Here is a 24,152-nt window from a genome sequence, read left to right as displayed (position 1 = left end):
TGAAGAATTAGAGGAATTTATTTCTGGTGATAGAAATTCATTTCTCGTTATAAGGTGGTTCGGATTCGGCACATAAGCTGTAGGTCCCATTGGTAGGTAACCAATTGGTTCTTAGCCACGTAAAATAAATCTAATCCTTCAGGCCAGCCCTAGGAGAGCTGTTAAACAGTTCAGTGGTCTGGTTAAACTAAGGTATACTTCATTGGCATTACTACCCTCCTCTGGTGCTAGTACTTTGATTAGCAGGCTAATATGTGTAATCCAGCCCGGGTTCGAGAGCCGGCTGTCTATTGAAGTATCTGTTTTAAGAACAGAATTCAGCATCTCACCTTTCTTGAGATGTTTCTGGTAGCAGTGGCCTTATCTGGGTCAGCAGATTCCTTCTCTTTTCGTCAGAAGATTCTCTCTAAACCTACCTTCACACGAAGTCCTACTAGAATGAGACACTGATATAGAAAACTAGACTTTATTGACAAATTTAACGAAAGTAACTCTGCAAAAACTATGGTCATGAAATGGAGTGACTCACACTCCCTATCAAAGGAACATGTTACCAGAGGGAATACTGTTTCATAAACCAGCATAGATATTTTATTATGCCAAGCAATTCTAGTGAATAACCCCTTTGTCATCAAGCAAAGCAATAAGGTTGTGATGACCACAATACTAGTCATATAGTCTGTAAGAGTAATAACACCACTTCCAAATATTTGTCCTTCCAGGACAATGTTTAAGTAACCCCGCCTTCTGCACCCACAGATGTCACAAGGCTTCCATCAATCTGTCACGTTTCTCCCATGTGCTTAAAACACATGGCTCTCTCTGTATCTAACTGAGCAAACTTCTAATGTCAGCACAAATACATTCGTCCGATCCCAAACGCATACATCAGACATTCCTCGCCACCGGCACCACCGCCTCCACAGTGGAAGTGCCCTGCCAGGTCATCAAATGTCTTTTCCAAAGGTCACCCATGTGACTGTTATATATGTTTTTGAAGCAGGTCAGGACTCTTGTATAAGATGTATATATCATGCATCCTTGTAAAAAAAGTTTTCAGCTTTTCCATTATTTTGACCCTGCGGTGTATTTGAACAGTATGATTGAAAATTTCATCCACTGCTAAAATAGTATAATTTATATATATAATAGGTAATGTGTAGTCACTCAAATTTTGTATAGCAAATAATTTTATGGTGCTGATATGAGAATAGTGTGTTGTTATTGCACGTCAAGGCGATGTGATTCAAAACCAGTTAAAACACCTTAATTTTTTATTATTTTGTATTGGGTCTGTATTTGTACTAAATTTGTCATCACTTATTTTTCTTTGTTATTACAATATAGATTTTAATATGTAATTGCATGGGAGGATCCAGAAATTGGTGTGGCATTTACTTGGTGTCAGAGAAGGGTTTCAAAGATTTTGAGGTAGTTTTCCAATTTTTTGTTGATCAGTGTTCACTGCTAAAGTAGACAGTGGCTGTTTGCTGGGAACACCTACTGTCAGCAGTTAATAGACCAATGCTGAAAATCTTAGCGTCTCATAGGATTGCACTCCTCAGTAGGAATTGTGTGCAAATTATATTCCATAAAAATCAAACCTGTTTCCTTGCCCTTGAAATTGATATGCTAGGAGCTTTCATTTCTACATGCTAGAATATTATGACATTTTAGATAAATATAGATATGGGTCAAATGGTGCACCTGAGAAACTCAGTCCAATATTACTCTGTGTTTTGTAGACTCTGCTCGTACTTAATGTGTTTTGTAGACTCTGCTCATATTTATTTTGCTTCTAGAGAGTTTACTATTGGTTATCAGTTTGACCAGATCACTGAGTTAATTAATGTTGAAGCATAGGTACATGCATTAGAATAAGAGGTTTGCATTTATGCAACAGTAGAGTCCATTTTTATTTTGGGCTTGTAACCCATCACATGTATAAAGCTCTGTTCTGTAGGAGAAAACCAAGTTAATGGCCTTATGTCATGTTCCATTAGAATATACACTTTTTATGTTCCATTAGAATATACACTTTTTATGGATAATAAATTGTAATAAAAAAATTTTTTCAACTCCAGTTCATTTGAAGTGTGATGTATGAAATTGAGTATTTAAAAGCCACATAACCATGAATTTCTACTTGAAGTGAATGTAGTTTTTTGTTTACTATATTTGTAATAGCTGTATCATTCACCAGGACAAGGTATTGCATTTTGTAGCTTGTAATGTGTATGTTTTATTGGATACATGTTATAAACTGTATCTAAGGAAAATCTCTTCAAAGCAGTCTTAAGAAATGCTAATCTTGCTGTCATTCCTTTGTCACATTGCAAAAATGACTACTTTTATTTTTGTTTACAGAAAAGTATGGGGTATAAGGAAGGGAAAGGTCTTGGAAAGTACGGCCAAGGTTTAATAGCTCCCATTGAAGCAAGCAAACAGAGAGGAAGACGAGGTTTGGGTTTACGACTGGAAGGTTTAGAAGCCTGTGATAATCTGAAGTGGGATGCTTCTCAAGAGGTAAGCATTCTGATTATTAGAATTTTTTGTCAAAATTACCTATGGAAGGGCAATCTATGATCATTTTGTTATTTTTCTGTTCTAATATTGTAGTGCTGTCTTTGTGTTCTGATGTTTAATTTCATTTTGCACTGATAATGTTTTATTTTCATCTTTTTAAGTATAAGAAATTATAAAAATTAGCTGGGTAATACAAACATGATTCATAAACCATAGATTAATTATTTCAGTGTCAAGAAACTACTGTTTTGATTTAGTAATGAATTTGTAAACAGTATATTTATTGTAGATTGTAATGATGGGGTACTCTGTGGTCTGATTGTTGTAGATTTCTTTAGATTTAAAATTCCAATAAGAAATAGCATGGTCTCATGAAAAGTGGCAAAACTTACTTTTGGACAAAATGTATAATAATTGAATATGCTGGTCATTTTTTACTTGAAATTAGCACTGCTGCATGAGATGCTTATCCTTGCATGAAAGTTGCCATGATCATCTTCGTTCATCATTGGAATAAAACAATAGATCATATTTATTGCGTTATGATGAGTTACCTTTGTGTCTTGTTATTGTGAAGTGTTACTGTTATCACTGAATATGTTGTTCCTCATTGTGATTATTATGAATATTCCAGCTCATAGCTGTAGAAGAAGAGGTAACATGGTTACCACAGTGTACGGAACCCATTCCAGACTTGGACACACTCCATTCTTGGTCACAGGAGGGCGAGAAAAAGATTGATATAGAAGGAGAGGATAATTTTTGTGAGCCCAGAGTTTTAGAAGGAATTCTTAAAGCAAAGGTAATGTATAAACATTTTGAACTTATTTTTTCTGTCATCTATTTTTTGAATGGGTTAGCTAGTATATGGTGGGATAACTTGGGTAAGTAGGGTAATTGGCATATGTTGGCTTAACTAAGGAATGTTAAGTAAGTACCTTCAGTGAGTTATGTCCTTGAGCCTTACCTAGTGCCAGGTCCAGCTCGCTCAGAAGGCAATATCTGGCTTTGGCTCTGCTGCATTGTAAGCTTACCTCTCTTTAGGAAATGGCTAGATCCACATTTGAAAATTGTGCCCTTGCTCAAGATGAATGCCAAAAATCATTTCTAGTGGGACAGTAGGTGGGGTCAAGGCTTACGTGCTCTCTGTCAGTGATTTCAACTCTGGATGCCCTGTGGAAGACATTTGTTAAATATGGTAGGCAGCAGCAAGGGTCGTTGGGCATAGTCAGTTAGGAACTGCTCACTGCAAGGAACTGGCTAATGAATCCTCCATGCTTTATGCCATATTAGTTGATATACAGAACTCGGTGGGCCCCCAGTACCATGCATGTGGGAAAGTTAGGAATCTTTTAAGTTATAAATGCTAAGGATGAATGGAAAGTAGGAGATTTAGTTATAAGAACCTGAATTAAATACGAAAGAATGACAGGAAGAAAATGAATACAAGAGGTTATGTACTAGACATCTTTGCTGTTTGTGAATCCTGGTGCCAGGAAATGGGAAAAGATATATTGGGAGGGGGTAGAGAAGAGTAGGCTTGATCATTCACCAAATGCAAAAAATGTACTGACTGACTGAGCAGTTTATTACTGCTTGCAAGAAAATCAAAACAGTGCAATGTGAGTATTATAGCATGCTATGCACCAACAAATAAACTTTTCAAAGACATAAAAGACTTGTTTATTTTACATATCTGGAATTTTAATGATGAGATGCCAGAGAGAGATAGAAGAAATTTTGTAGTAAGACTGCTAAAGTTAGTAGGAATATTGAAGATATGGAAGATGAAATGGGCAAGGAATACCTGCCTGAGACTTCAAACAGAAATTGTGTATAATTTATTAGGTTTTTTGTGCTTATAATGTTGTAATTGGAGGTACTTTTTTCTAACACAAGGACTTGCACAAACAAACTTGACATCTCCAGATGGCAGTCATAGAAACCCCATAGACCACTTAGTCCGTTAGTTGAGTGAAAAGCACCATGATCCCATAGACCACTTAGCCATTAGCCATTAAATAAGAGAAAAGCTCCATGATCACTTAGCCATTAATTGAGAGAAAAGCACCATAAGCCATGTTCAGAAGTTTAGAGGATCAGCTACTAATCACTACCATCAGTGATTGCCAATTTGCCATTGCCACACTAAAGCTGAAATTGAGAGCACTCAACCAAAAAGTTGATGGAGTTTGTAAGTTTAATATAATAAGGCTTTCTCAATACAAATATCAAGATGTTTTTGCAATTGAATGCTGAAATAGGTTTGCAGTTCTAGAAATTATTTCTAATGAGGAGCAGACAGTCTGTGAGGACTGGATTAACATTAAGAATGTATCTGCTGGAAAAGAAGTGCAAAGATATGGGGTAAGAAGACAGGAAACCTTGGAGTTCAGATGAGATCTGGGATACCATAAAAAATAGACAAAACCAAAAGGTACTTGGAGAAAAATTTGAGGGAGGAGACAAAAAATGCTAAGTAGAACATCTTAAGTACTCAAGTCTAACTAATGAAGTTAATTGAATTGCAGGAAAAGGTAAGAGAGAATTTCAGGAAAAATAGGAGGAGGATACTGACAAAGCCATATATTAAGCAGCTTACCTTCGTTTTAGAGTATGCCACAGAATTATCAGTGAAATATCTATGGGTGATAGGGAAAAGAAGAGGAAAAGGCATGTGAGAAGGAGGGATGGGTCAAGAATAGCACCAAATGAAGAAGGAAGACAAGGCTGGGTAGAACAATTTTTTTTGAGGTAATGAACAAGAGATAGGATGGAATATTATGTCTAATATCTTAGAGGTTAAAGAGGTTCTGAATGCACTGATGAATGAATTCATGAATTTTGAAGTGGAATCAATAATCAAGAAACTTAGGAGATGGAAAGCACCAGTCTTTGATGAAAAATGAAATAAACAAGGCAAATAACCAGACTTGCAGAATGTGGAATGAGAAAACAAAGCATGATAATTGAGAATAGAAGTCAGTTAAAAAAGTATAAAAAGGGGTACTGATGTGGTTTGCGATGAAAATAATCAGTACTGTTTGTTCATCAGTAATATTTCAGAGAAAGAAGTTGATAGTTCACTTAAGAAAACCAATTTAGGTGTAGAAAAATTAGGAATTGCACAAATCAAATTTGTATTAAGATGCAATGCATGGCTAGCCTAAAACAGTTCTCCTTGTACTTTGAGGAACTGGAAAGACTGAATCATGGTATGGCAATGAAACCATGTCTAAAAGGATTTTTTGATATGAGAATATAAAACTCTCCAAAAGAATATTAAGTGTCAGATCACAGGATGAAGTGAAAATTTTTGGAACTTACAGAAATTCCAAATTATAGGAATTCCATATGTAGATTAGATGATAATGAAAGGGTGATGGAGATGGCTTGGACATATTCTTGGCACAGCCCCATAGAGAATGGTACATGGTAATGTATGCCGGGTTCCTGTGTGGATCAGAAGAGTTGGAAAATCCAGAACTACTAGGATGAGAACAGTGAGATGGGAGACTGGAGATCTGAACAAGTGAAAGTAGTGGAGATTTTAATGGTTGAATATCCCAACAGCCATTTGTGTTGCACAGCCCTAGAGGTGGTGATGATTTTTCAGATTTATGAAAAGAAATTTTTTGTACTGGTAGTCATGTATAGATGAAGTGATAGTTAAGTGATTGATATCACTACTGATTATGCACTGGCAGTCATGTACAGATGAAGTGCTAATTAAGTGATTGATTTCAGTATTGTTTATTAATATGACCAATTTTATGTCTAGCCTTTAAAACTCGTAATTGTTAGGGACACAGCATTATGTTAGCAAAGGATTTGATTAATTTATTTCTTTTACAGAGTATATTTGATAATCTTGATGGCAAAGAACTTCAGAGAGCAAGATCGCGGAGTAACCCTTTTGAAACCCTTGGAAAACTATTCTTTCAAAACCGAGCAGCTCTTAAAATGGCCAATTTGGATGCTATATTTGACTTTATGTTTACAAATCCAAAAAATGAATCTGGGGTAAGCTCTAATTTTTTTTAACTTTATTGCTCTGTCTTTGATGTTTTTCTCTGACAATATCTTTTGCAGAATTTATTTTAAATGATTCCAAGGTAGAACATTTGTTTAATGCTGGTGTAGTAGGTTACTGAGAAATTGCAATATTATAATGTAGATTTTTGTTTTGTTTGTGTCACCTGGGCTCCTGTGGTCACCAGAAGTATTGGGAAAATCAGACATAATTAGATGAAAATTATGAGATGTGAGGCGGGGTGTTTGTGGAAATGAAAACTCAGGAAAGACATGAGTGAAGAATTTTGCAGAGGCCCTTTGAGCAGCTTAGTATTGGTTATGATGAATGTCAGTTCTCAATCTAATTACATTCTTTTAATTACATTCTTTCATTGGTAGTGATGTACATTTGAGTCATTCTGTTCCTTTAATTTGTGTGCTTAATCAAGTTCTTTGAAAACACTTTTACTGTAGGTGAGATTATCAGATCTTTCTTCAATTCAGTTTCTCTCTCTCTCTCTCTCACACACACACACACACACACACACACACACACACACACACACTCTCTCTCTCTCTCTCTCTCTCTCTCTCTCTCTCTCTCTCTCTCTCTCTCTCTCTCTCTCTCTGTTATGATATCTCATTATAGAATCTTGAGTTCAATCTGTTTTACTGTGGCAAACTAAATAAGTGGCAATCTAAGTTTCCCATGTGATCGCCTTACATATGAGGTTGAAGGTTGAGCTTTACTTGTGTTCTGTTTTCAACACAAGATGTAGATGCCAGTTTTCAATGTCCTTTGAGATCTCTCTTTCTAGATTGAACCTTAAAAAAGGGCATATCCCTTTCAGTCAGATTTTCCATGTTACACTTGAACCATGGAACACTGTTGTCTTCGGTGATCCCACATCTATCCTTCATATCTAGTGTGGCATGGGTCATCTTGTGACCTTTCTTCTCAGTATTGTAGAGGGTCATTGTAATAGTAGCATGTTGAGCTGTTGTTATCCTTGCCAGTTTTATATTAATGTGTAATGGTCCACTTTTCTTTGGCTAATATATCCCATTTGAATCACAGGGTATATTTAATAATACATTGAAATTGTAGTAACATCAAAATTTATGTAACATTATATTTACTATACTGGTTTTGTTTTCAGGAGTTACTTGTTGGACAACATGACTTGCTTTATTTTGCTGATGTATGTGCTGCTCCTGGTGGGTTTTCAGAATATGCACTTTGGAGAAGAAAGACTGATTCACAAGGTTTCTGTGATTGCAAAGGGTTTGGTTTCACCCTCAAGGAAAATGATTTTAAACTTCATGATTTTTTTGCAGCACCAGCTGAATTCTTCGAACCATTTTATGGTGAGCATATGTTTTAATGTATTTTTGTTAGAAGTTTCCTTTTACCTTCATTTGCATTTTTTATAACAACTTTTACCAAAGAAAAATATGAAGTGATGAGATACAGTACTCGATATCTGTTTAAGCAACCGTATAACTAAGGTATAATATTGCTGATAGTAGTTATAACTTAATAAGAAATTGTTTGTAAGAAAGACTAGATTAGATGGGCCTAAAATGTCAGATAGCAGTTTCAGGTCATGTAGAGTTTGAAGCCAAGTCAAAGATACTTTGTGTATAATATCTTTTGCTATTAATTTAATTTTATGATCTTTTGCCTGTTCATTAAAATGGAATGTTAGCATGATGGATTCTGCTGTAGCTGTTTTTGCAACAGTATTGTTGTAAGATTATCAAACAATTAGGTAAATTTCTTTGCTTCTTGCTTGAGAATACTTTTAATTGTTCACTGCATCTCATGGCTTGTGGTAATATTTGATTTGTTTCATAACAAGCCTGTCAATTGTAGAGACCATTTGTGCAGTTTGAATGTCCCCAGATATATGTATATTCTTATGCCTTTTATACAGAAGAAGCAGGCTAGCTAATAAGATGGAAGAAGCATATTAGCTCATAGTGATTGTTTACACGTGTTCCTATGGTCCATTGGGTGGTAGTAACTGTCTTTCTAGTTGTTTCATGTGTCTATGAAGTGTATACACAGTGAAAGAATCTTCTCAGCTGTGATTTGTTATTTTGAAATGTCTTATTCATTCTTCTTTTAATCTGTTTTATTGCTATCATCATTATCTAATCTAATCACGATTTTCTTTTTTATGGGAAAATGGTTGATCAGGTAACCACAAAAAACTAATGCTGATAAGCCAGACCTACATTTGAAACCAAGAGTTTATAAAAATTAAAAGAAAATGAATGATGAGATCACACCACACCCCCAGTCATAAGAACAACCACAAAGTTCATATCTAAAAAAGAAGGAAGAACCCAGCCTAAAAGAAAAGTGATCATAACTTTAAAATTCTCAATCCAGCCTCAACCATGCCAAACTGGGAGGAAAATGAAGTCGAGATGATATATGTAGCTCAAATGCAAATCTGGTAGATCACACAGTACCTCAAATAATAAAGATAATGATAATTTAACTTAGAAAACAGACTACTAATAATTTGGTTACCAATCATATTTACCATGTAACCCACAAATGATAACCAAGAAAGTCACAAATCAGAAAACAGACTACTAATTTGATTAACAGTCACATTTACCATGTCATCACACAAATAATCAAGAAAGTCACAAACCAGAATATATATGTACATTATGCTTAAAGTGAAAATATAAAGTCTGAAATTGAAGCGGAAATTAATTTGTTTTATTTCTGAACTAGAGGTGTGGCGCTTTTACAATAAAACAATTTTTTTTATCAAAACTTCTAGTAAATAATCATAACTCATATGAAACAAACCTGGCAATACTAGCTAGGCATATCTGGATAGAAAAAAAATGTCATACTGCACATGCTCAAGTCAGAGCTAAATGTCCCAGAAGGGTATGCATCATTCTTCAGTACCAGCATGTATCTGAAATAATGAGGGGAAGGGAGAAGGGCCCCTAAAGATTATGATTATAGGGTTAATGGAAAAATGTCTTGCCTATGATCTTATTAAACATGAAAACCCTGAATTGCAAGTAATGAGGAAGGAGGAAGCATGAACCTGTAAAGAGAAGAGCTAGATGCAAGAGGTGCAAACACATTACAGTAAACCCCCTGTATTTCAGGGGATGCACTAAAACCCCATAACTAAAACTTGCGAATACTTGGAACCCTTCTAGAACTGCCTATTTTGATAGTTCAAACAGACAAAAAACAAACTAAAAATACTTATACAGGTATTATCCTACTTACGATGGGGTTAGGTTCCAAAAAAAACCATTGTTTGCTGGAAAAAACGTAAGAAATACCAAACCGTAAGTTGAACATAGCCTAGCCTACACTAGGGTATTTGGTACCATGTATACATATGGTAGCCTAGCCTACACTATAAAGTATATTCTATACATACACGGTATAGTAATTATTAATATCAGCTAATTCTGGAGTTCATGCAAAGTGACTTATGATAATTCAATGCAAAGAGAAATTGAATAACAAACAAGAATTAGCTTAGCCTTCACTATGGTATACTGTATACATATACGGGAGCGTAGCCTACATGATACTGTACTCTATATTCACATATCGTATTATACAACTGTCAACATAACGAATATGCATCTTTTCCATAGATCTTTTAAAGTGTTATGCCTTAATTCACTGTATCCAATAATATTGTATATATTCTTATATTGCTTTTGTATTATAAATTGCAGTCATAGTGATCAATGTTTTGCTGTGGAAATCGTTTATGCGGTGTTTATTTTGCCGTATTAATTCAGTTCAGAGCGCTTTTCTTGCTTCTAGTTAGCATAAATGTATCTCTAGATACTATTTATATGGGGCAAGGTTATTTTTTGTTATATGAAGTGTTTTTAAGTCGAAATATAGCTAAAATATGTCTGGTTGTGAAATTAATATATATCTATTATTTTCGTTAGTAGATGACAATAGCCATTTGGGGGCGTTTGTTTTGTGTAAAAAAAAATTCAAGATTCCGTTTGCTGCTATTTTCATTTGATTTCATTATAATACGAGCTTTACCTATTTATCGTTTATCGGCGTTAAAATAACAGTAATGTGTTCTTTGATTAAAATACTTTCGCTCCCATTTTAATTACGATCGAGTTTCATCCATGTTGCCAATGCACGATAATTTACAGTATAGTCATTAGCAGCTTGAACATTGTTTTCTCAGCTTCAGCTACAACTCGCAGCTTAAATTTACCAGTATATTTCCTTGACTATCTTTTATCCATACCGAATAATGGTATAATGTAAAAATATATCAGTCCCATTCTACTTAACGTCATTTGTGCCATAACCTACGGTAATTGTTTATTACCGTACGATGGTTGAAATACCAGGTAAACAGCTGTTGTTATCCGATTCAGTTATGAGCAAAAGAACAGTTTCTTGTTCGGTTGTTTATGGCTGTACGCATTTACGCAAGAGTATAACGTTACTAACAATACTTTTATCATTCTCTTTTGCTTTTTGAACTAGAAGATGGGGTAAAGAGATGGAGGAAAAGTTTATGCTGCTGCCTGTGCCCGCACGAAATTTAAAAATATTTTATAAAAAATGTCTTATCGGTATTAATTGTTTACCCCATTGCAAAATCGAATTATCCTAAGGTGAATTATCGTAACTTGAGCATTACCTGAGTATTTTAATAGTTTTATCACAAAAAGTGCATTTAGTCATGAAAATGAGATGAAAATACAGTATTTAGTGAATATTTCTCAGTGAAAAATACCGCGAATGGGCGAATTTTCTGTGAATAATGGGTAGATACTTTCCAAAGAGAAATCCGTGAATACGTGAGTCCGTGAATCATGAGAACGCGAATACGGGGGGTGTACTGTAAATGACAGACAGTGCAGCCAACTACTTTTGAAATTCTGGGAGCTGCCATTGTTAATGGATTGATAGTGAAAGACATAATCCAAGACAATGTATTTTATGTCACAAAAATTAAATATTTGGGTTACAACATCACTTCTTGAGAGGGAAAATATAGTGCAGAGGGTGATACGTGTACTGATGTATATATTCCAGTGTGTCACACCCTCCTGCATTTTTTCCTTTAGACCTTTGGCCAGTATGAAAATGTCAACCTTTGAAGTATTTTACCAGAGTTGAAAAGATTTCATCATGGTACATTGAAATTTGTGCTTAGTATAAATAGGCCACCACTACAAAACTAAAGTTTTTTCTTTACTATATTTGACATTTCTTGGTCATCTGTCATAGTTAGTTTGTCAATTAGTCCTTTTTTTAGGAATTACTGATAAGATGCATTAATACATTAGAATTTATATAGTCTGCTGTCACTCTCATGCAAAAAATGTACTGTACATCTCCCCTGAGAGTTAAGCATTAAAATATCACTAAACTGTAATTATATATTTATGCTCAGGTTTCAATTTTACGTGGTTCTTATTTCCTGTTGTGAACATTAGGGAAAGGGAAATAAAGAATGGCTTTAACAAAGTGCATTTGTGTTAAATAAGTGCATGTGATGTTTTCTGCTAAATTTTTATTTAGTGAAGTGATAATTTCAACACTGATGATATGCAGTGGTTATGTTGTTGTCTTGTGTATTTCTGTGCCAGGATATTTATTGTGCATAATTTCACAGAAAATATTTTAAATCTTCTAACAGGCAAAAGTGGTTTAGATGGCGACGGTGATGTATATGTTCCAGAAAATATAACCAATTTTAGAAATTTTGTCCTGAAGAACACTGGTGGCCAAGGTGTACATTTTATGATGTCAGATGGTGGCTTCAGTGTGGAAGGCCAGGAGAACATTCAAGAAATTCTTTCCAAAAGGCTATATCTTTGTCAGTGCCTTGTGGCATTAGGAATTGTTAGAACAGGTATGATATTGCAAGATATTGAGATATTATGTTACGTCATTTGTTTAGTAATTTAAAGTTAATGGTTATTTCCTAATAATTGAGGACTCATAAATACGTAAAGTACTACTCATATTAAACATAAATACGTATAGTACTACTCTTAATATGAAAATTATACATATCTTGTTTTTTTGGGGGGAGTTCTGATGTATGTTTTTCTTCTTGCAGATGGACACTTTGTAACGAAACTCTTTGATGTCTTTACTGTTTTTAGTGTTGGCCTTGTGTACCTGATGTATAGATGTTTTAAGTATGTTACTCTCCATAAGCCGAATTCTAGCCGTCCTGCCAATTCAGAAAGGTACTTATTGCTTCTTGTCTTAAAATGTAGTTTAATTTACAAACAGGGAATGCAGTGCAGCCTTAAATATGTTTACACCTGTATTGGCAATGGGTTTTAACAAGATGCTGTATGGGTAATTTCTTATGACTTCAAAAAGGACTGAATGCTTATAGTTAACTCTGGTAGTAGCATATGATACATCTTTAAATGATTGTTAATACAAAAATCTGTAGTTGTCAGTGACTGTACAAGTTCTAGCTTAATAATAATAATAATAATAATAATAATAATAATAATAATAATAATAATAATTAATATAATAATAATAATCATCATCATCATCGAACAAAAACTTCTTTCAGTTTTCTTCTGAAGATGGAAAGAGAAACCCACAAGATAATAATAATAATAATAATAATAATAATTAATAATAATTAATAATAATCGAACAAAAACTTCTTTCAGTTTTCTTCTGAAGATGGAAAGAGAAACCCACAAGATTCCTGTGAATAACTTGTTTGCTTGTAAATATTTACATATTATTTTAATCTCGAGTACTTTCAGGTCCTAACTGTGACCCTTTTTCAAGAGATGTGAAGGTAGTCAGGCTGGTTCAAGGCCCAGCAATATTCTGGAACTTCTCTCCTGTGCTGTCATTCATATGATGGCTGTCGTGGTTTCCATTAATATTAAAAGACGCTAAGATCGACCCTTCTGACCTGGAGGTCAGGTCTCCTGCCCAACAGACCGATGGTGACCACTCACTTACCACAAGGGTTAATCCCACTGACCATCAGCTCAGAATATCAGGCCGACAGGAGGAAATTAACAACTCTCAAGAGAATGGAAACCAGGATAGCCATCATATAAATGATAGCACAGGGAGAAGAAGTTCCAGAAGATTGCTGGGCCTTGAACCAGCCTGACTACCTTCACATCTCTTGAAAAAGGGTCACAGTTAGGACCTGAAAGTACTCGAGATTAAGGTAATATGTAAATATTTACAAGTAAACAAGTTATACACAGGAATCTTGTGGGTTTCTCTTTCCAATAATAATAATAATAATAATAATAATAAAAAAAAAATCCACAATTATACAGTAAATTTATCACTCTGTAAAATAAACAAAGACTTTTGAACACTTGAACAGTGTTCCTCATCAGTGCCAACGTTAGCACTGATGAAGAACACCGTTCAAGTGTTCGAAAGTCTTTGTTTATTTTACCTATTAATATATTTACTATATAATTGTGGATTTTTATTACAAATTGTTTTTCATGAAATTATGAATCCCTTAGCAATGATAATAATAACAACAACAGAGTTTTCTACAGCTTGAAAATGAAACATGCTAAAACAAAAGACGTAGGTTAGTAAGTGAGAAGAGACCTAAGGGAAAGAACTAAAACTAAATTCATAAAATTACTAAGCTTGGACTGATGATTTGCTATAGAGAACTTTCTCACTGGCTGCTGTGTACCTAGTAAGGCGCACTGTAATCAGTATATCCTACGAGCAGTACATACCTTATCTGGTAAATTGTTTATGTTTGTATTTATGAAACATTTAGTGGTTACATAGTACAGAATTCATTCTTTAATGAATGTAAATGTTTGATTATAGCTGTGTGAGACTTACTGTTAAATTCAACTGCTTGAAATTTAGTACAGTATTCGATTCTGAACTGCTGCGTCAATTGTTACAGTTCATTTGTATATGCTTACAGGTCATAAATATCATACCATGAGAATTTTAGCAATGCTGTCGGCACTTTGCGGAGTTGCAATACTGATAGAACTAGAGTTCAAGGTTGTTTTGGGATTTCTTGTGTAATGCCAGGTTCTGTATTAAATTTTTCTAACTGTTCCTCTTATATTCAAGAGTTTTGGGTTTTCTTATTGCAGATATCTTGTGTGCAAATGGAAACGAGAAGACACAGAGGATGTCTTTGACTACTTATATGAAATGAATCAGCGATTAGGTGGTTTGCATTCAGACATGGATGTTACAGAGCTGGTTCCATTGGATGTTCTTAAGGATGATCAAGCATTCTTTGACTATGTGTACAATTCAAATAATGAGTAAGTATTTTACTTTTATTCTTGAGAGACAAATTTGTCATTGTTTTACAGGGTCCTTTTAAAACTTTTTCTTTAATTAGCTGTGGTGGTCCTAGAACCTTATTATGTCCAGTGTTCATACAGACTTTTTGATAGGTATGGTACACCAAGTTTTCCCTTGCACTTTTGTTGATCAAAGTACATTTAGCTTTATAGTCAGCCAATGAAAAATTTTGAAGTTGCCATTTGCAAAGCACATTGTGGAATCAACACAAATTAAGTGATTTACAGGCATGCCTCACTGCTACCTCCCACCTCATCAACATATCTTGTCATGTAAAGTTTTATGAAATTTCCTAAATTTATTTGCAAACATAAAATGAAATATATCTTCAAAAGAAGGGGTTTGAACGTACATAAAACTGTGAACATGCAATTAGGCCATTGCTTACCACCAAAATTTTTTTTATTCAATATTAGTATTTAAAGGGAAATTTTTTTCCTTTTGATTTAACCATTGGCTTCTGTGGCTTCCAGTGTTCAATTCAAACCATGAATTGTGTCTTTTTGTATGTGTCTCAGAGAATTTGTTCAACCAAGCTGTAGTTCAGAGATTAGGTTAAAGAATTTTGTTATTGGCATTGTATTTGTTATTTGACATCTTTTACTTCTGGTTAAAAGTTTGATCTGTAGTCTGTAGAAATCACTTTGGAGAGAGAGTAAAAAATAAAATGTCGTGCCCAGATCTTTTAAGTTCTGCAATATTGTATTTGTATGCCAGCAGTTTCCTCTCAGTTGCATTTGTTTACTTTATTCTTTTGTGATTTCTTTTGTTTTTTCAACTTATCCGTAAGATGCCACAGCAAACTAGAGATGGCTTGCCAGGTAAGCCCTGTTGAGTTTAAAGTCTAACCTTGACATGAATCCTTACTGGTTGTGCAGCAGACTTGTGATGGCTTGTAAGGTAAGCTATGTTAAGCTTATATAACTGACCTTGACATGGACCTGTTAAATTTATAAAACTGGCCTTGACATGGACCTGCATTGGTTGTGTAGCAAGATGAAGGCCATTCAAGGTTAGAAGGTAGGAGTGCTGCTGCTGATGTATCAAACTCTGCGGCATCATAATCCTCAGCTTTGACTTTCTGGCCTGCAGATGGATCATCTGTGGGCAGTCAAGGAATCTTTCTCTTCAAATAATATGTTATACGACACCCAGTGCTTTTTTGAGCACAGTTTCTTGGTTGGTTGCCACTTACCCTGTAGACTCTATGTATAGGTTGGATGAGGGCTACATAAAACAGCTTTTTTTCCATCTGTCCACCCGCCTGTGGTGCTTGCGCATGGTAACACTGCGTCCCGGGCTTTAAATAGTTGCACTATGTGTAAGTTTTAGGTAAATAAAAGGATATCTGGGTGTACATTTGCAACTGAAAAGTGTTTTAATGATTTACTGTATGCGAATTACACTGTTAATATTCGAAATAGGATATTGTTATTATTGTTGAGTGTAAGCTGCCTTTTTGGGGTGGCGAATGGAACAGCCAGATGCAGTGGCAAAAATTGCTTCTCTCGCAGTTCACTAAAGCAAGATGTCAATTTTATTGGATCACACCTACTCTGCTACTAAACTACGTCCTTTTTTGTATAAATTACTTTTGTTGCATCTCAAATCCAGTACAGCCCAACCTCTTAAATCTGGGAACCTTGGTACCATGCCACTGCTGGACCACAGAAAATCCCGGATAATGGAATACATCTCTAAGAAATGAAGCCCCTATGTAAACTTAGTCTTGCAAGCTGATTGCATACAAATAGCCTAGTTGCTGAGTTTGCCTACTACTTGGCTAAGTTCAGACAGCTTTTTATCATTTTGTTGCTCATATATTTTCTTTTTATCATTTTATAACTTCATACTGTATAATTTTCTTTAAAATAGTGTACTTTATTTAACACATTTAGCATACATTCTCGAGTTAGCTAACTGTAAGTCAACTACTTGACTTTTCTCAGAATCTGCAGAGTATTATTGGTGACTCTCATCTCCTAAATTTACTATCTTCATAATTATCACTATTAGCTTCTTCGTCATTTATTTTGATTGTAGAGGGTAATGAGATGACTAAAATAATAAATTTTGCGATCACTCAGTGCATTTTGAAACTTTGCCATCAAAATGTAAAAAAGCACACCGGCATCTATTGAGGAAAATGACTAAAGATTCGCTTAACGGGGGAAGAATTTTCTAGCATAGATAAAGATTTATGCTTGCGCTTCTTACCTTTAGCATCATCTGATCTCATGGGATGGCAAATTGGATGGGTAAATATACAGCTATATAAAAGAAATGATCAAAACCATATCACCTATAAGTCTTTCAAGCACTCTAAGAGTAAGGAATTTGTAAGTTGCCAAATGTCTGTTTTGGTTAAAAGTTTTGACTTGGTAGAGCCTTCTCAAGTGGAATCTTTGAAAAAAATATATTTATTCATTTAAAGGTAATATAAAAACATATTTAACTCCACACAATTTTCATTACTAAAACTAGTTTCATAAAAACAAAAGAGATATGGCAGATTTTTTGCTGTCGGGAAGTTGTAAACAATAAATGGCGCTGCCCTCTTGGCTGCTCAATGAACTAATGACAACTGATTCAAAATCGAGCTGAACCACTGGAGTTCCCAGACCACAGAATGCCGGTTTTAAGAGGTTCGGCTTTATAATTAGCCCACATTCATGACCTTGAAATGGTGAAGTCACTTCAGTCGTTTGATTTTGCGTACGTACCTATGAATGTCTGTCTTCTGTGTAATCAATAGCCTCACTTTTTGTATGTTTGTAATGTTTTACCAAGATCACAGAATTCCAAAGTGCTTTGCCTGATTTTGAAGATTGCATAAAACTATTCAAATTTATAATTCATTCATTTTATTCACATAGTCCATTTTGTCGTCAATTTACCATTTTATTTTTGTCAGGCAATGAAAGAATGAGTAATTATTCCATGCTTATTTTCCTAGTGTTTTCCAAATGTATATAGGTGTTTTGGTGTACTTGGTGGGGATGGGGGAGAGGGTGTTAACTAGATGATGAGTATTGAGCGTGTTAACTAACTTTAAGTTTATTTCTTATGATTTCAGCAAATATTGGTTTTTATATATATAGATATTTAGGAGTCATTTCCTAGGTAAGTTCTTTGAGGACTAAATCTGTTAATTCTGTTCTTGATTAACTCAGTTTTTCCTTGTGTAGCCTGCTTGTTTAGTGTGTTATGAGCAGGTTTCATTAATCATTGGTAGGTTTGTCTAAATTTTGTTGTGTTTATACATTATTTGTTTTTATTATTATTATTATTTTGTCAGTTACAGTTTTTTTAGCTTTATGTAATTGGTTACTTCAAGTATTTTTTACCATTTGCTTATTTTTCCTTTTAAGTTTATGATTCCTTAGCTCTACAGTATTTGTAAATATTAATGAACATTAAGATTTCAGTTATGCTGCATTAAGTATATTAAGTGTACAATCTAGTTGAATCAAGCTTATTGATGTCCTAATGAGAAATCATCAGATGTGGTTTAAACTGCAATTACATTTTTATGAAAAAACAAGTTAGAGTAGTTTTTTTTATTGTAAATTGAAGCCATAGAAATTTTAAAAACCTTAGGCTTAATATTCCAAAGAGGTTAGAATATATATAGGTAATTCGCCTTGCGATAATTCAGTTCTGTGATACAACAATATTTTGAAAATATTTTTAAATTTCACGCATGACAGGCGCAGGCAGCAGCATGCAACCAGGTAGCGAGAGAGACCAAATTACAATAGACTAACTTCTTTTCCTCCATCTTTTTGTCTCATATTCTAGTTAAATAAGTTAAGAAAGTATAAGAAAATTATAAAAGTATTATAAGTACCATTATGCTCGTTGCATAAATGTGTACAGCCATAAACAACTGAACAGGAAACAGCTGTTTTGCTATGAATAACCGAATCAGATAACAACAGCTGGTTTGCTTGCATTTCAACCATCGTACGATAATAAACAATTACCGTAGTTATGTTACCAGTGACATTAAGTAGAATAGGACTGATATATTTTTACGTTATACCCTTATTCGCTGTGGAGAAAAGATCGGCAAGGAAATGTACTGCTAAATTTAAGCTGCAAGTTGTAGCTGAAGCTGAGAAAACAGTGTTCAAGCTGCTAAGGACTGTAAATTATCGTGCATCGGCAACATGGATGAAAAGAGTTTTAATCAAAACTATTGGGCATGAAAGAACTCATTTTACTGTTGTTTTCACGCGGATAAAAGATAAATACGTAAATCTTGTATTATGATGAAATCAAGTGAAAAGAGCGAATGGAATATATTGAATTTATTTTTTACACAAAAAACATGCCCCCAATGCCATCTATTAACAAAAAAATAACTAAATGTAGTTCACAACGAGAGGTATTTAAATCACAGTTCAACTTAAAAACGCTTCGTCCCTCAAAAAGCGTTATAACTGCCTATCTTGAAAGTTCAGATACCGAATGTATACCTTAAACTAGCATCCTACATCAAATATACCTTAAACTATTATCCTATTACTGTATTAATCTTTTAAATGATATTAATATAATTTCAAAGTCAACTTGAGCATTTTACCCTTTCCAGCCAATAGAGAGTTACTCTTACGTTGGGTATCAAAAGATGGAAATTCATGATATATGAAGGAAAAAGAAAAAAGAGAGAGAGAATTTTTTAACAGCCTGACACTGTTCAAGTATGCAACTGAATCTTTGGGAGTACCCCTTATAGTACACGTCTGATTCTTGTTTGTGTTATTCAGTTTCTTTTTGTACTGAATTACCATAAGTTAGTCTGCATTGAAACTCCAGAATTAGCTGATATTAATCAATACTATACCATATATGTATAGAGTATACTGTAGGCTAGGCTACCGTATATGTAGACTATATACCGTAGTGTAGGCTAGGCTAATTCTTGTTTGTGTTATTCAATTTCTCTTTATACTGAATTATCATCATTCAGTCTTCATGTATCATGATTCAGTCTTCATGAACCTCCAGAATTAGCTGATATTAATAATTACTACACTATATGTATAGAGTATACTGTATACATAGTTTAGGCTAGGCTGCCATATATGTATAGATGGTGCTGAATATCCTAGTGTAGGCTAGGCTAAATTCAGGATACGTGTTTTCCAACAAACGATGGGTTTTTGGAATCTAACCCCATTGTAAGTAGGACAGCACCTGTAATCTGAAGTAGGTAGGATTAATTTTTAAAATGTAGTCAGAAAGAAAGCTGGAGTAGAAGATAATAACTTAACTTTGTCAGATAAGGTGTGGTAAGTATGAGTATATGGTAATGAAATGAAGTAATTTTGAATATAAACTGTTGCCTCACTAAGTATTGAAATTTGTTTCAAAGTGGATGACCACTACCGGGGGGAAGAAGGCTTCTACCTCATGTTGAAGCTACACACTCTTCATCCCAAATATTCTGTAATTTGCTTTGTCTGCTGGATATGTTAACGTTGTTCTCGTTTATATTTTGTGTTCCTTGGTGTTATCTAAAGTGTTGGCAGCTTTACTCTTTCAGGCTCCTTTTTTGGGTTAGTGTTTTGATATAGTTATTTGTTTTCAACTTTGTGTTGACTCTGATTATCTAATAAATTTTCCTTGTATATGTATATGTTATTCACTTGCTTGACAACCCTATTCTTGTTTGTGATGTGTCAATTACATACACTAAGTCCCTCTTTGATTAAGTAACATTTGTGCGCTAAGTTTGGCGTCATTATATGCTGGTACAGCATGTATGTTCTTTATTTTTGTTGTTAGCTTAACTACACACTATGGTAAATATATTGATGTCATCAATATATGACATTAAAAAAAATAGTGCTTAGGTTTCTTAGATATTCAGGTGGCATAAGGTGGAGAGTGAATATGAAAAACAATCTTTCTCATATACTGTACTTCAGGCTGAAATTTTCTGAAAGGGAAACATTACAAATTGAACATGTTTTGACCACGTGACTCGAATAAGCTGGCAATAAGTTGAATAAACAACTTGCTTATGTCATGGGCAACTAAAGTAGTCAGTAACAGAACAATTTGAACTCAAACACTTCAACTTGTGCAATTCATTGGCAACAAGAGCAGTATGTGTATTAGAACAGTTTGGATTGTGACCAAGAAAACTCACAACACAACGACTCACTGAATCAGTATCAGAAACAGCCTCTCTATCAAAACAGTTTGGATAGGCCAGCATTGCAGTGAAGCAGCTTGAATTATGACAAACTTGCTGACTTCACTGGTAACAAAAGCAATCTGTGTATGAGAACAGTTTGGATAGGCAAGCATTACAGTGAAATGGTTTGAATTGTAACAAACAGTACTCTGTTCACCAGTGTGGATGTCTGCTTCTGCCAGAGATTTATCTCTTTTAAAAAGATAGAGTGGTTTGTGGTGGTAGGTTTCTGTTTACTAATAGTAACAGTTATGACTTGGACCATCGACAGATGGTCTCTTGTTTGTCACATTTTCCATAATTTGTATGTCAACAGAGATCTTTCACATTCACAATTGATCCCTGATCCCCTTTACCTACCAAGAGCAACCAGATTCGCTGAATAGCAGCACCAGTATGCAGTAAATGTGCCTCATTGTCAGACTTCTCAGTTCCAGAGGTAATTTATTCCTCACACCGTTGGACTGTGGAACAGCCTCCCAGAAGTTCAAGTGAAGATGCAGTGTATTACTACCCCAATACTACAGTATTCTCCTTGCATTTTAATACATTTTCATTTATTTATTAACTTAATTTATTTTTTTTGTTTTTAATAAATGGGATCTCTTCTTTATGTGTTTCGCTTTATCTCCTCTTACTTCTTCCTAATGAAGAACATATTCTTTGGAAACTTGAATTTCCTGTCAGTGGCCCTTGTGGGCTTGTTCCACATGAATAGGTTTCATCTGAATAATAATAATAATAATAATACAGGCAGTCCTCGGTTAACGGCGATTCGGTTTATGGTGCTTGTCTAGCGAGGAAAATTGGCAACTTTCGGGTCCAAAAATCGCTGATTTCTGCTTATCGGCGCTGACAATTGGGTATTGGCACCAATACATACCTAACAGATACACCGATAACCGAAAATCAGTGCTTTTCGGCACCGATAAGCCCCGAAATTCGTCGAAAAAGCGTGATAATCGCTGATTTTCTGTTGGCGATTTTCGGTTATCATCACACCCTCAGAATGGAACCCCCACCGATAACCGGGGACTGCCTGTAATAATAATAATAATAATAATAATAATAATAATAATAATAATAATAATATGGGTGCTGTGGCAGAGTGGTTTAGCCCATCGATGGACTGGTTAAGCGACATTGGGGCTGGTCAATCGTTGGATGGGTGACCGCTCTCCTTGGCGTTGATTCCTTGGGAAAGGATCTTTACCATAATTTCCTCAGTCTACTCAGCTGTAAATGAGTAGGTATTCCCGATGGGGTCGGGTCCAGCTATGGGTTAAATAACAAAACTCAGAAATGATGGAAAGAACTGAAAGAATAAACAACAACAATGTAACTGGAACCTCTGGCAACAGAGGAGCTTTGTCTGGCAGCCAGGTATACAACCCAATCGACAGGGATGGCGGTCAGGTACTTGGGGGTCGTCATCCAGCAACTGACCACCACAACAACAGTAACCAGCAACCAGAGACTGGAGCCACAGAGGCAGACCAGAAAAAGAAATGGGCAAGAGAAGAAAGTAAGGAAATATGGAGATGCTACATAAGAAGCAACCCGACAGAAAGAGGATACAGAAGACTGGTCAACATCTGGAATGAGAGAAATAACACCCCTCAAACAGAACAGAGGCTGGCAAACCAAGTAAGGAACATAAAGAAAAAGAGTTGGCTCTCCACAACAGAAAGAGAGGAACTGGAAAGAGAAATAATACCCAGCAACGGAGGACAAGAAGACGAACTTAGAGACAATGGCGCAGAAAACAACAGGAATGATGAGCTACCAAACAACAAGACACGAGGAAACCCCAAAGATGTAACAGAGAGTCTGAATGGTTGGAAATGGATGGAAATAACATCTCATCCATATGCTGGAAGTGCAATATGAAAGACGAGACCATAAACCATATAGCCAGCGAGTGTCTGGCGCTTGCACAGAACCAGTACAAAAAGAGGCATGATTCAGTAGCAAAAGCCCTCCACTGGAGCCTGTGCAAGAAACATCAGCTAGCTTGCAGTAGTAAGTGGTACGAACACCAACCTGAGGGAGTGATAGAAAACGATCAGGCAAAGATCCTCTGGGACTGTGGTATCAGAACAGAAAGGATGATACGTGCCAATAGACCAGACGTGACGTTGATTGACAAGATCAAGAAGAAAGTGTCACTCATTGATGTTGCAATACCATGGGACACCAGAGTAGATGAGAAAGAAAGAGAGAAAATTGATAAGTATCAAGACCTGAAAATCGAAATAAGAAGGATATGGAATATGCCAGTGGAAACCGTACTCATAATCATAGGAACACTAGGTACGATCCCAAGATCCCTGAAAAGGAATCGGGGAAAACTAGATGCTGAAGTAGCTCCAGGACTCATGCAGAAAAGTGTGCTACTAGAAACAGTGCACATAGTGAGAAAAGTGATGGACTCCTAAGGAGGTAGGATGCAACCCGGAACCCCACGCTATAGAAACCACCCAGTCGAATAGGATGACTGTGATAGACCCCAAAAAAATAAATAAATAAAAAAAATAATAATAATTAATAAAGGGGGTAATGAATGGAGTGAAATTATAGAGCCATAGAAGGAAAGTGTATAATATAGTTGGAGTGAGTGTGGTACATATTTGTTGTGTGTGACTTGGTGGATAGGGCTGAATGTTATGAGTTTTCTATCTTGGTGTGGTCTTGTTTCCATTGTCTGGAGTGTTCTTACATGAGGTCTGAGATATTGGAAGCTCTAAAGCTTAAGATGGCTTGAGAGAGGGGGGAACCAGTGAAAGGGTGACTTGAGATGTGGTTAGTGTTGCAAAATTTTTAAGTGAGGGAGTGATACATTCACTCTGGCTCTTTTGTTGGCTCTGCTGAGTGAAGTCAGGCAATGTTGGATCTGGTCAGTATTTGAATGGGTAACTTCAAGTTATTACCAAGCAGGTTATAACATCTCACTCATGTCTCTTCAGTGAAGTTAAGCCATTTAGGTCTGGTTAGTATTTGGGTAGATGACTTCCAATAAATACGAAGGGTGCATAAGTTCTTATGACT

At 35.2% G+C, this 24,152-nt stretch overlaps 1 protein-coding gene across 2 annotated transcripts in view; it reads left to right on the top strand.

Moving 5' to 3' along the window:
- Cmtr1 (Cap methyltransferase 1) overlaps positions 1–24,152 on the top strand; it is a 63,648-nt gene that overhangs the window by 10,349 nt on the left and 29,147 nt on the right. For both annotated transcript variants that reach the window (XR_010853287.1, XM_067105097.1), the window contains exons 4-10: positions 2,368–2,526; positions 3,161–3,328; positions 6,382–6,549; positions 7,701–7,908; positions 12,231–12,446; positions 12,657–12,789; positions 14,677–14,853. Coding sequence is in view for 1 of the 2 variants with exons in the window: in XM_067105097.1 (XP_066961198.1) it covers positions 2,368–2,526; positions 3,161–3,328; positions 6,382–6,549; positions 7,701–7,908; positions 12,231–12,446; positions 12,657–12,789; positions 14,677–14,853 (1,229 nt within the window). In the remaining variant the exon portion in view is untranslated. The remainder of the gene's footprint in view (positions 1–2,367; positions 2,527–3,160; positions 3,329–6,381; positions 6,550–7,700; positions 7,909–12,230; positions 12,447–12,656; positions 12,790–14,676; positions 14,854–24,152) is intronic.

This window comes from Macrobrachium rosenbergii, chromosome 6 (genome assembly GCF_040412425.1).
Source record: "Macrobrachium rosenbergii isolate ZJJX-2024 chromosome 6, ASM4041242v1, whole genome shotgun sequence".
Classification (NCBI taxonomy): Eukaryota; Metazoa; Arthropoda; class Malacostraca; order Decapoda; family Palaemonidae; genus Macrobrachium; species Macrobrachium rosenbergii.
This window is presented reverse-complemented; position numbering and strand designations above follow the sequence as displayed.